At 49.0% G+C, this 13769-nt stretch overlaps 1 protein-coding gene across 1 annotated transcript; it reads right to left on the reverse strand.

Moving 5' to 3' along the window:
- Positions 1-10210: 10210 nt before the first annotated feature.
- LOC112122237 (zinc finger protein 239-like) lies at positions 10211-11788 on the reverse strand. Its single transcript, XM_029914197.1, has 3 exons — positions 11623-11788; positions 11112-11292; positions 10211-11030 (listed from the first exon to the last, which is right to left on the reverse strand). The coding sequence occupies exons 1-3, from the start codon at positions 11786-11788 to the stop codon at positions 10268-10270; spliced, it is 1110 nt and encodes a 369-aa protein (XP_029770057.1). The 3' UTR covers positions 10211-10267.
- Between the last annotated feature and the right edge of the window lie 1981 nt (positions 11789-13769).

Below are 13769 nucleotides of genomic sequence, written 5' to 3' on the forward strand. Positions count from 1 at the left end.
AGGGGACTGGACTCGATGACCTCTCGAGGTCCCTTCCAGTCCTAGAAACTACGAGTAGCTATCCCACAGTTCCCGCAGTCTCCGCCGCCCATTGGAATTCTGGGTTGAGAACCCAATGCCTGATGATGCAAAAACAGTGTCGCAGGGGGTTCTGGGTACATGTCATCAGGCCCCTCCCCCTCCGTCAGAGCAACGGCACACAATCGATTCGCGCCTTTTTACCTGGGTTACCTGTGCAGACAACATACCATGGCAAGCATGGAACCCGCTCAGCTCAGCTCACCGTCACCATGTGTCATCTGGGTGCCGGCAGACGTGGTACTGCATTGCTACACAGCAGCAGCTAATTGCCTTTTGGCCGTAGACGGTGCAGTATGACTGGTAGCCGTCATCGGCTATCTGGGTGCTGGCAGACATGGGGCTGCATTGCTATACAGCAGCAGCTCCTTGCCTTTTGGCAGTAGATGGTGTATTACGATTGATATCTGTCATCATCATATTCCTCAGTGAGTTCGATCAGAGGCACCTGGGCAGACATGTTTTGTCTCCTGGAGACTCAGTCCTGCCGGCAGTCCTATTGAACCGTCTTGATGATGGCTAGCAGTCGTAGTACAGCATCTTCTGCCAAGCACCCAGAAGATGCCGATGGCTATCAGTCATGCTGCACCATCTGCTGCCAGCTTAAGATGTAAAAAATAGATGGACCAGATTTGTTCTGTATTCATTTGCTTCCCCCTTCCTCCATAAAATCAACGGCCTGCTAAACCCAGGGTTTTGAGTTCAATCTTTGGGGGGACCATTCTGTGTGACAGTTGTTTGTGTTTCTCCCTGATGCACAGCCACCTTTGTTTATTTTAATTCCCTGTACCTGTAAGCCATGTCATCACTCGCCCCTCCCTCCCTCCCTCAGACAATAGTTTCGCGCCTTTTTTCAGCCCAGATGCCATAGCACTGGGATCATGGAGCCCGCTCAGATCACCGCAGCAATTATGAGCACTATGAACACCACGCGCATTGTCCTGGAGTATATGCAGAGCCAGAACATGCCAAAGCAAAACCAGGTGAGGAGGTGATTGCAGCGAGGCGACGAGAGTGATAAGGAAATTGACATGGACATAGACCTCTCACAAAGTACAGGCCCCAGCAATGTGCAAATCATGGTGTTACTGGGGCAGGTTCATGCCGTGGAACGCCGATTCTGGGCCCAGGAAACAAGCACAGACTGGTGGGACTGCATCGTGTTGCAGGTGTGGGACGATTCCCAGTGGCTGTGAAACTTTCACATGCGTAAGGGCACTTTCATGGAACTTTGTGACTTGCTTTCCCCTGCCCTGAAGTGCCAGAATACCAGGATGAGAGCAGCCCTCACAGTTGAGAAGCGAGTGGCGATAGCCCTGTGGAAGCTTGCAATGCCAGACAGCTACCGGTCAGTCGGGAATCAATTTGGAGTGGGCAAATCTATTGTGGGGGCTGCTGTGATCCAAGTAGCCAACACAATCAAAGACCTGCTGATATCAAGGGTAGTGACTCTGGGAAACATGCAGGCCATAGTGGATGGCTTTGCTGCAATGGGATTCCCAAACTGTGGTGGGGCGATAGATGGAACCCATATCCCTATCTTGTCACCGGAGCACCAAGCCACCGAGTACATAAACCGCAAGGGGTACTTTTCAATGCTGCTGCAAGCCCTGGTGGATCACAAGGGACGTTTCACTAACATCAACGTGGGATGGCCGGGAAAGGTACATGATGCTCGCGTCTTCAGGAACTCTGATCTGTTTCAAAAGCTGGAGGAAGGGACTTTCTTCCCGGACCAGAAAATAACCTTTGGGGATGTTGAAATGCCTATCGTGATCCTTGGGGACCCAGCCTACCCCTTAATGCCATGGGTCATGAAGCCGTACACAGACAGCCTGGACAGTAGTCAGGACCTGTTCAACTATAGGCTGAGCAAGTGCCGAATGGTGGTGGAATGTGCATTTGGACGTTTAAAAGCGTGCTGGCGCAGTTTACTGACTCGGATAGACCTCAGCGAAGCCAATATTCCAATTGTTATTGCTGCTTGCTGTGCGCTCCACAATATCTATGAGAGTAAGGGGGAGACATTTATGGCAGGGTGGGAGGTTGAGGCAAATCGCCTGGCCGCTGATTACGCACAGCCAGACACCAGGGCGGTTAGAAGAGTACAGCATGGCATGGTGCGCATCAGAGACGCTTTGAAAACCAGTTTTGTGACTGGCCAGGCTACAGTGTGAAACTTGTTTGTTTCTCCTTGATGAACCCTCCGCCCCCGCCTCCCCCGGTTCACTCTACTTCCCTGTAAACTAACCACCCTCCCCTCCCCCCTTCGAGCACCGCTTGCAGAGGCAATAAAGTCATTATTACTTCACATTCATGCATTCTTTATTAATTCATCACACAAGTAGGGGGATAATTGCCAAGGTAGCCCGGGATGGGTGGCGGAGGAGGGAAGGAAAAGGACACACTGCAGTTTAAAACTTTAACACTTATTGAAGGCCAGCCTTCTGATGCTTGGGCAATCATCTGGGGTGGTGTGACTGGGTGGCCGGAGGCCACCCCACCACGTTCTTGGGCGTCTGGGTGAGGAGGCTATGGAACTTGGGGAGGAGGGCTGTTGGTTACACAGGGGCTGTAGCGGCGGTCTCTGCTCCTGCTGCCTTTCCTGCAGCTCAACCATACGCTGGAGCATATCAGTTTGATGCTCCAGCAGCCGGAGCATCGACTCTTGCCTTCTGTCAGCAAGCTGACGCCACCTATCCTCTTCAGCCCGCCACTTGCTCTCTTTAGCCCACGATTCAGCCCGCCACCTCTCCTCTCATTCATATTGTGCTTTTTTGCACTCTGACATTGACTGCCTCCACGCATTCTGCTGTGCTCTGTCAGTGTGGGAGGACATCTGGAGCTCTGAGGACATATCATCCCGAGTACGCCGTTTTCTCCTTCTAATCTTCACTAGCCTCTGTGAAGGAGAAACATTTGCAGCTGGTGGAGGAGAAGGGAGAGGTGGTTAAAAAAAGACATTTTAGAGAACAATAGGTACACTCTTTCACGTTAAATTTTGCTGTTCACATTACACAGCATGTGCTTTCGTTACAAGGTCGCATTTTTCCTCTTATATTGAGGGCCTGCCGGTTTGGTGTGAGAGATCACTCATGCAGTGCCAGGCAACAGATTTCGGCTTGCAGGCAGCCATGGTAAGCCACAGTCTTTTGGCTTTTTTAACCTTCTTAACATGTGGGAATGGTTTCAAACAGTAGCGCCCTCATTTCCCATACCAAGCACCCATTGGATTGGCCATTTAAAATGGGTTTACAATGTAAAAGGAGGGGCTGCGGTTTCCGGGTTAACATGCAGCACAAACCCAACTACCCCCCCCACACACACCCAATTCTCTGGGATGATCACTTCACCCCTCCCCCCTACCACGTGGCTAACAGCGGAGAACATTTCTGTTCAGCCGAGCAGGAACGGGCACCTCTGAATGCCCCCTTAATAAAATCGCCCCATTTCAACCAGGTGACTGTGAATGATATCACTCTCCTGAGGATAACAAAGAGAGATAAGGAATGGATGTTGTCTGCATGCCAGCAAACACCGGGACCATACGCTGCCATGCTTTGTTATGCAATGATTCCAGACTACGTGCTACTGGCCTGGCGTGGTAAAGTGTCCTACCATGGCGGACGGGATAAGGCAGCCCTCCTCAGAAACCTTTTGCAAAGGCTTTGGGAGTACATGAAGGAGAGCTTTCTGGAGATGTCCCTGGAGGATTTCCGCTCCATCCCCATACACGTTAACAGACTTTTCCAGTAGCTGTACTGGCCGCGATTGCCAGGGCAAATTAATCATTAATCATTAAACATGCTTGCTTTTAAACCATGTGTAATATTTACAAAGGTACACTCACCAGAGGTCCCTTGTGTGCCCTCAGGGTCTGGGAGCACGCCTTGGGTGAGTTCGGGGGTTACTGGTTCCAGGTCCAGGGTGATAAACATATCCTGGCTGTTGAGGAAACCGGTTTCTCCGCTTCTTTGCTGTGAGCTATCTTCATTGTCTTCGTCATCATCTTCCTCGTACCCCGAACCCGCTTCCCTGTTGCGTGATTCTCCATTGATGGAGTGAAAGCACACGGTTGGGGTAGTGGTGGCTGCACCCCCTAGCATGGCATGCAGCTCCGCGTAGAAGCGACATGTTTGCGGCTCTGCCCCGGACCTTCCATTTGCCTCTCTGGCTTTGTGGTAGGCTTGCCTTAGCTCCTTAATTTTCACGCGGCACTGCTGTGCGTCCCTGTTATGGCCTCTGTCCTTCATGGCCTTTGAGACTTTTTCTAATATTTTGCCATTTCGTTTACTGCTACGGAGTTCAGCTAGCACTGATTCATCTCCCAATATAGCAAGCAGATCCTGTAACTCCCGTTCTGTCCATGCTGGAGCTCTTTTGCGATCCTGGGACTCCATCATGGTTACCTGTGCTGATGAGCTCTGCGTGGTCACCTGTGCTCTCCACCCTGGACAAACAGGAAATGAAATTCAAAAGTTCGCGGGGCTTTTCCTGTCTACCTGGCCAGTGCATCTGAGTTGAGAGTGCTGTCCAGAGCGGTCACAATGAAGCACTGTGGGATAGCTCCCGGAGGCCAATAACATCGAATTCCGTCCACACTACCCCAAATCCGACCCGCAAAGGCAGATTTTAGCGCTAATCCCCTCGTCGGAGGTGGAGTAAAGAAACCGGTTTAAAGGGCCCTTTAAGTCGAAAAAAAGGGCTTTGTTGTGTGGACGTGTCCAGGCTTAATTCGATTTAACGCTGCTAAATTCGACCTAAACTCGTAGTGTAGACCAGGCCTCAGTCCTATTACTTGTGTTGCCTTTGTTTTGCCTCTGTCTATATTTTTCACAGCCAGCTGGGTTTTTTTTGTGCTTGGCATGCAGAGCAAGGCAGACTGTTTTGATTCTTGACCTTGAATGCAGAGCAGCTCTCTCTATCTCTAGGCCAAGCTGAATTTTCAAATTAACCCGTTCCTTTCCCTCCTCCCTTCAGCCTTAACTAATTGGGGATATAAAGGAGCTGAGGGGGTTGATGAAATGGTTTGGGTAGGCAGGCTTCCGGATGCTTTGCATTTCATTTTCAAATCCTGTACTTGAGTTTTTAAACTTTTCCTGGGAGTCCTTCAGACTCCTCACTCGAGACTCATGGAGTCTCTTTGTAGCTTCCTCCCACCAATAGACAAATTGCTCCCACTGTTTATCAGAGGCTTTTGGTGATGTAAGTGTTCCTCTGAGGTATATAATTTTATCTAGATCGAAGGTACCTTCTAGGGGGAATTGTTTGGATGGATAATTATCACGCATGTAAAAATTCCAATTCTCTAAATACCTGCAGGTCCTTGGGCCATAGTGCACATACATGTAATACGCAGGGGTGCCCTTTGATGGCATGGGGGAATTCTTAGACTGCCCCCACCCCATTTTCCAGACACACAGGGGACTGCCCTGTCCACTAGTGGCTCATGAACTAGGGAAGAGTTACACACACACAAGACACCCTGTCCGCTAGGTCAGCAGCTCATAAACTAGAGAAAATTCTCACTCTCTCGTATCCCCGGGAAAGGGTCCACTGGGCCATGAGTTCCACCGACTAGCGGGTTAAGTCCTGACCTGTTCAGTGGCTCATGAACAAGGAAAAGTTCCTATCCGCTGGGTCACAAGGTTCGGCTGACCCCCCTTGCTTTCAAAACTCCCACATGGGATAGCCCTGGGGCGGCTGGAGTCAGCTTAGTCTTAGACCTGGTCAGTGGCTCATACCCCTCTTCATTCATTCATTCATTCATTCACACACACACACACACACACACATATTCATTCCCCCATCTCGATGCATCTTATTTAACAATATCCTTAATTCATTATGTCCAGACTCAATACAACCTTTCCCTTATTTGAGGCAATAAAAACCCCTCAGCACCGGTGCATTAACCTTATTGAGGACCTCTGAACCACAATAACTAACCTACTTGAGGGTGGCAAAAAATATTCCTCAGAACCGCAATGACTAACTTTACTTGAGGGTGGCAACAAATTCCTCAGAACCGCTCTGCATCTGGTCTTGTTGCAAAACAATAAGTTCGGATGGCATGAGCCCCAAAGGGACAGACGGCTCCACGGGCAGTCCTCCTGCAACACCCCATAAGAGATTTCAAAAGGTCTCTTACCTCTATTATGGCACCATGGGGTTCGCAGGGGAACAGTCCGGAGTAGTTTGTTGCTGTCTCAGCCGGGCGTTGACATCCGACTCATGGCACCAAATTGTGGAGGAAAACAAAGTCCTCACTCTGAGTTTGAAGCAACAAGCCAGAGGCAGCTTTATTTCGAGCAATTGCAATATGCACGGGAGAGTACACATGGACAGGTCTCCGTTAGGTAAACAATTAGGCAAGCTTTTATACCTTTCATTACATACAATAATGAACAACAGCTGCATTTTGTATATACATTTTTCTTCCTGATATCTCATTTCTCTCATTAATTTCTGCCACAGTCTACATTCCATTCTTATCTAACACAAGGTCAAAACAGTATCTCTTACAGTCTGCTCCCATTCGCTTTCTCGCTTTCCACCCGCCTAGGCCCGCCTTCAAGTCTCGCGTTATTAGAGTCAGTGTCAGCCTGACTTTGTTAGCCTGACTCTTGGTCTATTCCTAGAGACTAAGATCTCTATGTTCAAATTCCCTTTATCCACTTCCAGAGTCTTTTCGGACAGCTGTGCATGCCTCTTGTGCATGCCAGGGTTTCAGAAGGTTGACATGATATATTTGCTCTTGTTTCCGACTTCCCGGTTGTCACACCTTGTAATTTATCTCCCCAACGGGTTCAACTATTTCATAGGGTCCTTGCCACTGGGCCAAAAGTTTACTCTGTTGTGGGTACCAATACCATTACTCGGTATCCGGGCTGGAACTGCTGAACTTTAGCTTGGCAATTGTACTGAGATTGTTGGGCCTCTTGCACCTTCTCTAGGTGTTCCCGCACAATGGGAGTGACCTCCCTATGAGCACCGGGTAAGGGAGTTTAGGCACTACATCTGCTGCTACCTCTTTGGCGTTCCCTTGGATTTCAATTTTTACCGGGATGGTGGGGTAGTAACTAACCATCCCATGGATGCATGTCACCCCTGTACATTTTGCCTGTAGTAACTGACTACGTTTCATGAGCTTTCCTGAGATGAGCGTGATGGCGCTCCCCGAATCTATCAGTGCTGTGGTCTCTACTCCATTTAACCTCAATGGCCTGGTATATTTGTGTGGGGTTAGTGCAACCCCCACAATATGAATTAGGGAGCATGAATTTTCCCGGTTGCCTAGGTTACATTGTATAGACTCCTCAGCATTGGGGCACTGTACAGCTATGTGTCCCCACTCCCCGCAGGTGTAACATCTGCATGGGGCCCTCGGCATTCCCTGGTCTCTCGGTTTGGGTAGTCTAATGTCACAATCCTCTTCACCCTCAGTGCTTTGACTTTTGGTGGCCTCTGGTGGGCCTTCAGTCCCTCTCTTTTTCCATCTGAGCTTTCCTGGGGGCTCAGTTGCCTGAGATATGGGGGTCGGTGCCACTAGTTTAACCCGGGGTGCCTCTTCCTTAACTGTTCGGATCAGTTCCCTCACCATCCTTTGCCTCTCTACCAGTGCAACAACCTCGTCGTAGGTGGAAGGGTCGTTCTGGTTTACCCAGGTGCAAAGGTCTGGCGGTAGTTAGAACCTCTAGTATCTCTTCTGGACTCTGAGACTCGGTTCGTAACCACTTTCGTGCGAGCAGGGTTCTGTATTCCTGGTACCTCGACTTGTGATACCGCTGGGCCCGCACTGCGGTCTTTATTCCAGATCTGGCCAGGATCTCTGCTTTCAGCTTGGGGTAGTCTGCCACAGCCTCTTCAGACATATCATAATAGGCATTCCGGGCCTCCCCACACAGGAATGGGGCGAGGACGCCAGACCATTGATCTTGAGGCCAAGCCTCCCGTAGGGCTGTCCTCTCAAAGGCCAGGAGGTATGCCTCTAGGTCATCCTCCCGTGTCATTTTCTGCAGCCAATTGCTGGCCCGTATGACCCACATCCCATCACGGCTGCGGTTCAGCTCTGTAAGAGCCTTCACCTGGTTTACTAGTTCCCGCAACATAGCACGGTCTTGAGCGGCCTGGTCCATCAACAGGTAATTGGTCTCTTGCTGCAGCCACACTGCCTCCTGTTGGGCGGCTGCCTGGACACGGGTAACCTCCTGCTGGGCAGCCGTGGCTTGTATCAGGGCCTGCACTACATCATCCATCGTGCTGGGAAAAAAAAAAAAAAAAACCCTCCCCCCCTTTTTTTTTTTTTAAAAACACCCTCTTTCTTCCACCACGTGGTGCGCCCAGATCCCACTTCTGATACCAGTGTGACAAAGTTCCTCCTCTGCCTTGGTGGGTCCTGCACTTTTTGGCGGAATTGCTCACCTCAGAGGTTCACAGCAGCCCTCAGTTTGGCCGCTTCTGATAGAGGCTCAAACCTGCCATTCACTCAACTAACCTCATCACTGGCCAGCATGGGGGAAAGGGAGAACAATCCCAGCAGTCTCTGTGTCCCACCTAGTGGGTCGGGGACAGGCCAGATCCCTTTCCCAATTAGACCTTCCCTTCTGTTGTTTCTCAGAGACCAGGTCAACTCCTCCGGTGTCCCATCAGGAGTTGGGGGGGAACCCAGGCCCACCCTTTACACCGGGTTCCAGCCCAGGGCCCTGTGGACAGCAGCTGTCTACAATGTCCCCTGTATCAGCTGTATGACAGCTGCAACTCTCTGGGCTACTTCCCCATGGCCTTCCCCCAGCACCTTCTTTATCCTCACTGCAGGATCTTCCTCCTGAAACCTGATCCCGCTTGTACTCTTCAGTCCTCCAGCAGCTTCTCACTCCCTGCTCCTTGCGCGCCCCCTCACTAGCTGATGGGAGGTCCTTTTTAAACCAGGTGTCCTGATTAGCCTGCCTGCCATAATTGATTCTAGTGTGTTCTTAATTGGCTCCAGGTGTCTTAATTAGCTTGCCTGTCTTAATTGGTTTTAGCAGGTCCCTGATTGCTCTAGGGCAGCCCCTGCTCTGGTCACTCAGTGAACAGAAAAATATTCATCCAGTGGCCAGTATATTTGCCTTCTACCAGACTCCTGTTCCCCACTGGTCTGGGTCTGTCGCAATATGTATATCATTAATGAATATGTAGTTATGAGAGTTGTGTTGTATGGTTGTCACTAAAATATGCTGTGGGCTTGGGAGGCACCCAGATACTAACTCTCCAGAGACAATGACAAGGGAGGTAACCAATGCCCAGGTGGGTGCTGAACAGACACCACCAACCATTGTTCAGCAGTGGAGTTATAATTCAATGATTCACTTGCACAAAGCCACACCAGAGGAATTGCTCAACCTTTACTGGGGACTCAGCAATGCCCACTAGGCATGCCTGAACTTGTTTTCTCCAAGCACATGGGACTAAGTGTATAAAACAGAACACAGGGGCCCCATGCTTGGCCTTTCTCCTTCCCCCACCTACGCTGCAAGCAACAAGGACACTGAAGACTCCAACAGAAGGGACTGGCCCAGCTTTTAAGGGTGAAACCTGTGTACTATGAAATGCAATATCCAGTAGGGTGAGAAAAACTGCTTAATCTATATGTTGCCCAGTGTAATAGGGTTGAGAGTTTAGACTGGGTGCTTAAGTGATAGGCAAAAAATCAGAATGGTTACCAAAATAAAATTTAAAATCTATCTTTTGTAGTCAATAAATGTGTTTAACTGTTTACCTTTACCAGTGAGTTTGCCTGAAGTGTTGGGTAAGGGTGTTCGCTCAGGTTTACAAAGGCTGGTGTATATCCACTTTCCATTGATGAAGTGGTGAACCAATTAATAAATTTGCAAGATGGTATATTCCTGAGGTACAAGGCTGGGAGGGTGGATTTCGCTGGTGCCTTTCTCTGTGTGATTCATGAGTGGCTCTATGCATTCATGCAATCTAGCTCAGTGTGGGGCTCCACATGCAGATCACAACATGGAAATCTTATCTCAGCCTCTGGGTCTGCACAACTCAGTTCCAGGAAGATGGTTTCATTCTCTACTGTAGTAACTGTTGCATGTCCTCATTGCATGGCCACTCCAGCCTGGCCTGACCCTCTGAGATTCAGGGGAATCGGCAAAGGTGTTATTCCCTTGGCCCATCCCTAGCCAGGACATTTCTACTGTTTGTATCCGGTGTGGATTCTCTGATGCGAAATAAGGTTTGAGCTCTGACTAAAGTTGTTCCCGCACTGATTGCATCGGTAGGGTTTCTCTCCTGTGTGGATTCTCTGGTGATTAGTGAGGGCTGAGCTCTGACTGAAGCTTTTCTCACAGTTGGGGCACCTATAGGGCTTGTCTCCCTTGTGGATTCTCTGATGTGCAGCAAGGTTTGAGCTTGCACTGAAGCTTTTCCCACATTCTGGGCATTTAAAAGGTTTCTCCCCTGTGTGGATTCTCTGGTGAATAATGAGGTATGAGCTCTGACTGAAGGTTTTCTCACAGTTGCAACACTTATAGGGCTTCTCTCCCCTGTGGATTCGCTCATGTGCGGCAAGGTGTGAGCTCACACTGAAGCTTTTCCCACATTCCAGGCATTTAAAAGGCTTCTCCCCCGTGTGGATTCTCTGGTGAATAATGAGGTGTGAGCTCTGACTGAAGCTTTTCCTGCAGTTGGGGCAGTTATAGGGTTTCTCACCAGTGTGGATTCTTTGATGCTTAATAAGGTGTGAGCTCTGATTGAATCTTTTCCCACAGTCGGGGCAGTTATAGGGTTTCTCTCCCGTGTGGATTATCTGATGATAGGTAAGGGCTGAGATCTGTCTGAAGTTTTTTTTGCAGTCAGGGCACTTGTAGGGTTTTTCTCCTGTGTGGATTCTCTGGTGAGTAATAAGGGCTGATCTCCACCGGAAGCTTTTCCCACAGTCACTGCACATGTAGGGTCTCTCTCCTGTGGGGACTCTCTGCTGAACAATATCTTTGATTTGGTTGGCCCCTCTTCTCTTCTGAGTGGATTTACCCTGCCTCTCCCTTGGCTGGTTTCCCTGCTGCCTCTCTGGCCTGTGCTGACTATCCCAGGTATGTACATGATCAGGATTCTGGGAAACATCCCCTTTGGTTTCCCCTGATACCATCCTGTGTGAATCCACCTGCTCAGGAACTTTCTGTTGAGGATTCTCCTCATTCTTATTCAGTGTCGCATTACCTGCTGAGACAGAGAGAGAATGCAGACAGGAGTCATTGCCTGTGCCGGAGTAGAGTGGGAGGGGAAAGAAACCTCAGAAAGAGGAAGAGAAAATGGGGGAACACACACACAACTGCTGGGGAGATTGAAATATCAGGAGTTGAATCCACCCCATCCTCCCAAACCTTTTCCCCAGAGGAGAGAGAAGGGGACCCATACTGCCTCTACATCCTCTGAATATAGATGAAGGCAGGGGCTGAAAGGTCAGGCAAGCTTGATGAAAACCTATGAGTGATGTCTGCCATGAAGATACAAGAATTGGTTTCTCAGTCAGTTTAGCTGTTTCCTTACCTACATGGGCTTCTCTCAGGATCTCCCTTTTCTCATAGCCCTGGAGATTGGGGACCCACGGCTCCTCCCCTCGTTCCAGTCGGGAGATCACATCAGGTTTGGGAATTGGAAATCCTGCGTCGGGGGGTGGGAGGGGGACAAGGAAACAAGTGTTGATCTTGTTCATTAAGGTCAGGGCTGTTAGTAGTTTCAGACCCGGGATCTGAATAGCCTGCCCAGAGAGGCTCCTTCCTCTCCCCACCCCCATCCTAGAGGGTTAGGGCTATAAATCATACAATAGCCCATGACAACACATTAATCTGGAGCAAGGGTTCATCCACTCTACCTAAGGAATAGCCTTAATTTATTCCCATGGTGAGTTGAGCAGAATTGCTACACTTTAACTATCTGGGGTATAACCAGTTTCAGCCAATCCACCCTGCCCCCATGATGCTTCTCAGGGCATCTAGGGCTGTGAGTCACCTTGTTATCACCAGCCTCCAGCATGAGGGAGGCTTGTCTGAGTAGCAGAGGCCTGTCCTGACATGAGTAATTGACACATGGAGGGAGGCCCCATTACTTGGAGGATAGAATTAGGGAAGTAAAGAGATTGTTGCTAAATAAGATAAGACAATACTTCAGTTGGCTAAAAAGATAGACTGAGCCAGCTAAGATAAGAAGGAAAACAGCCCAGGGAGGGAGAACCATTTACTAACAATGGACAAGATAAGTTAGGAAACTAGAGATGAGGTAAAGACCAGGTCGAGTGTCCTCTGGGATACACCAGTCCTGTCTTTGCCTTGCAGGTTGACAACAGATGCGCTCCAGCCCCTGAAGCCCCAGTCACATCAGCGATATCTCTGTGGGCCAGCCCTTGATCACTGATACCCAGAGAATTCACAGATCCTCTGTTCCCAAAGGAACAGCTTACCACAGTTTGCCAGTTTTTATCTTAAACCACCGCTCCTGTATTCCACACAGGATGTGAGTTCAAGTATAAAACAAATGAGATTTATTTAAGGAAGAATATAGATTTAAATGAAAATCGGTGTGAGAGATGGGAACAAATGGTTACATGTAAAACAACATCATGAAATTCTAACTTTAACTAACAGGTTATCCTCCTGTCCAAAGAACATCACCTCACACAAAGTTCTTCCCAGTGCTTTCAGCCAAGCCTGACTGAGATCCCCATTTCATGAAGCAAACTCAAGTGAGTTTACTTCATAGGTGAAGGTTGCCAGGGTGTCTCTTTGCAACCTCAATATACCAGAACAGAGCTTTGAGTACACCTCAAGGTAGGGTTCCCTCCACCTCAGGCTGTTTACCTCTTCCGGTTAGCTTCTTGCTGAAGTTTCTAACAACTCTTCATTAGCATTTGACAACGAATGCTAATAGAGTCCTATTGTATGACACAGAATGTACAGTGCCTCCTCCCATGGAGATAAGTGTCTCCAACCCCTATGTGAAGGAGTTTGTCTCAAGAAGTGCTACCTTTGAGTGACCTATTTTTAACTACAGACCTAGAGAACATATTTTTTTAGTATATATATAAAACTTGTCTGGGATGTCTCCCAGAAGCATAGCATATATATACACATACACACACCTCCTCACATATTTTCTGTACATGCATCTCACAATGGTTATAATGACCAGTGTGATACAGACTTTTATTAGAGACCTTACATGACATTCTTTTGTTGAACGCAGGGGGATCCCAGTACGCCTATATACAGCAATGCCCTATGGCAGTTGGCACCAACAGATTCTTTGCTGCCAACTGCCCCACACATACACACAAACTCACTCATATCCTTCACCAACACAAGCCAGAGCAGAAAACTATTGCTTCCTGTTACTGTGAGCTCCTTGGGGTGGGGACTGTCTCTCACTAAATGGCTATGCAGGGCCCAGCTCATAGGGGCTGTGATCCTTTATTGCGGCCTGTAACAATCCGGTTCTGGCAGGACCCAACTGAGAGTGCCAATTCAGGACAAATTGCTTAAACAGGGCAGTTACAGCCCAAGGCTGGGGTTTTTCCACCTCTAAGGCAAACCAAACCAGCCAGACAAAGAGGACTTTGGTCTCACCCCACTGGCTAACCACAAGTCACACAAACAATTCCCTTAGACACTCCAGTTTCCCAGTATCACCACCAGTACCAC

The sequence above is a fragment of the Terrapene carolina genome, unplaced genomic scaffold (assembly GCF_002925995.2).
Source record: "Terrapene carolina triunguis isolate 2854851 unplaced genomic scaffold, T_m_triunguis-2.0 Scaffold33314, whole genome shotgun sequence".
In the NCBI taxonomy this organism is placed as follows: Eukaryota; Metazoa; Chordata; order Testudines; family Emydidae; genus Terrapene; species Terrapene triunguis.

Coding starts and splice junctions, on each gene's coding strand:
- LOC112122237 (XM_029914197.1), bottom strand. CDS start 11,788: ATGAACAAGATCAACACTTGTTTCCTTGTCCCCCTCCCACCCCCCGAC. Junction 11,293..11,622: donor CCTGAGAGAAGCCCATGTAG/GTAAGGAAACAG, acceptor CTGTCTCAGCAG/GTAATGCGACACTGAATAAG. Junction 11,031..11,111: donor GGAAACCAGCCAAGGGAGAG/GCAGGGTAAATC, acceptor CACAGGAGAGAG/ACCCTACATGTGCAGTGACT.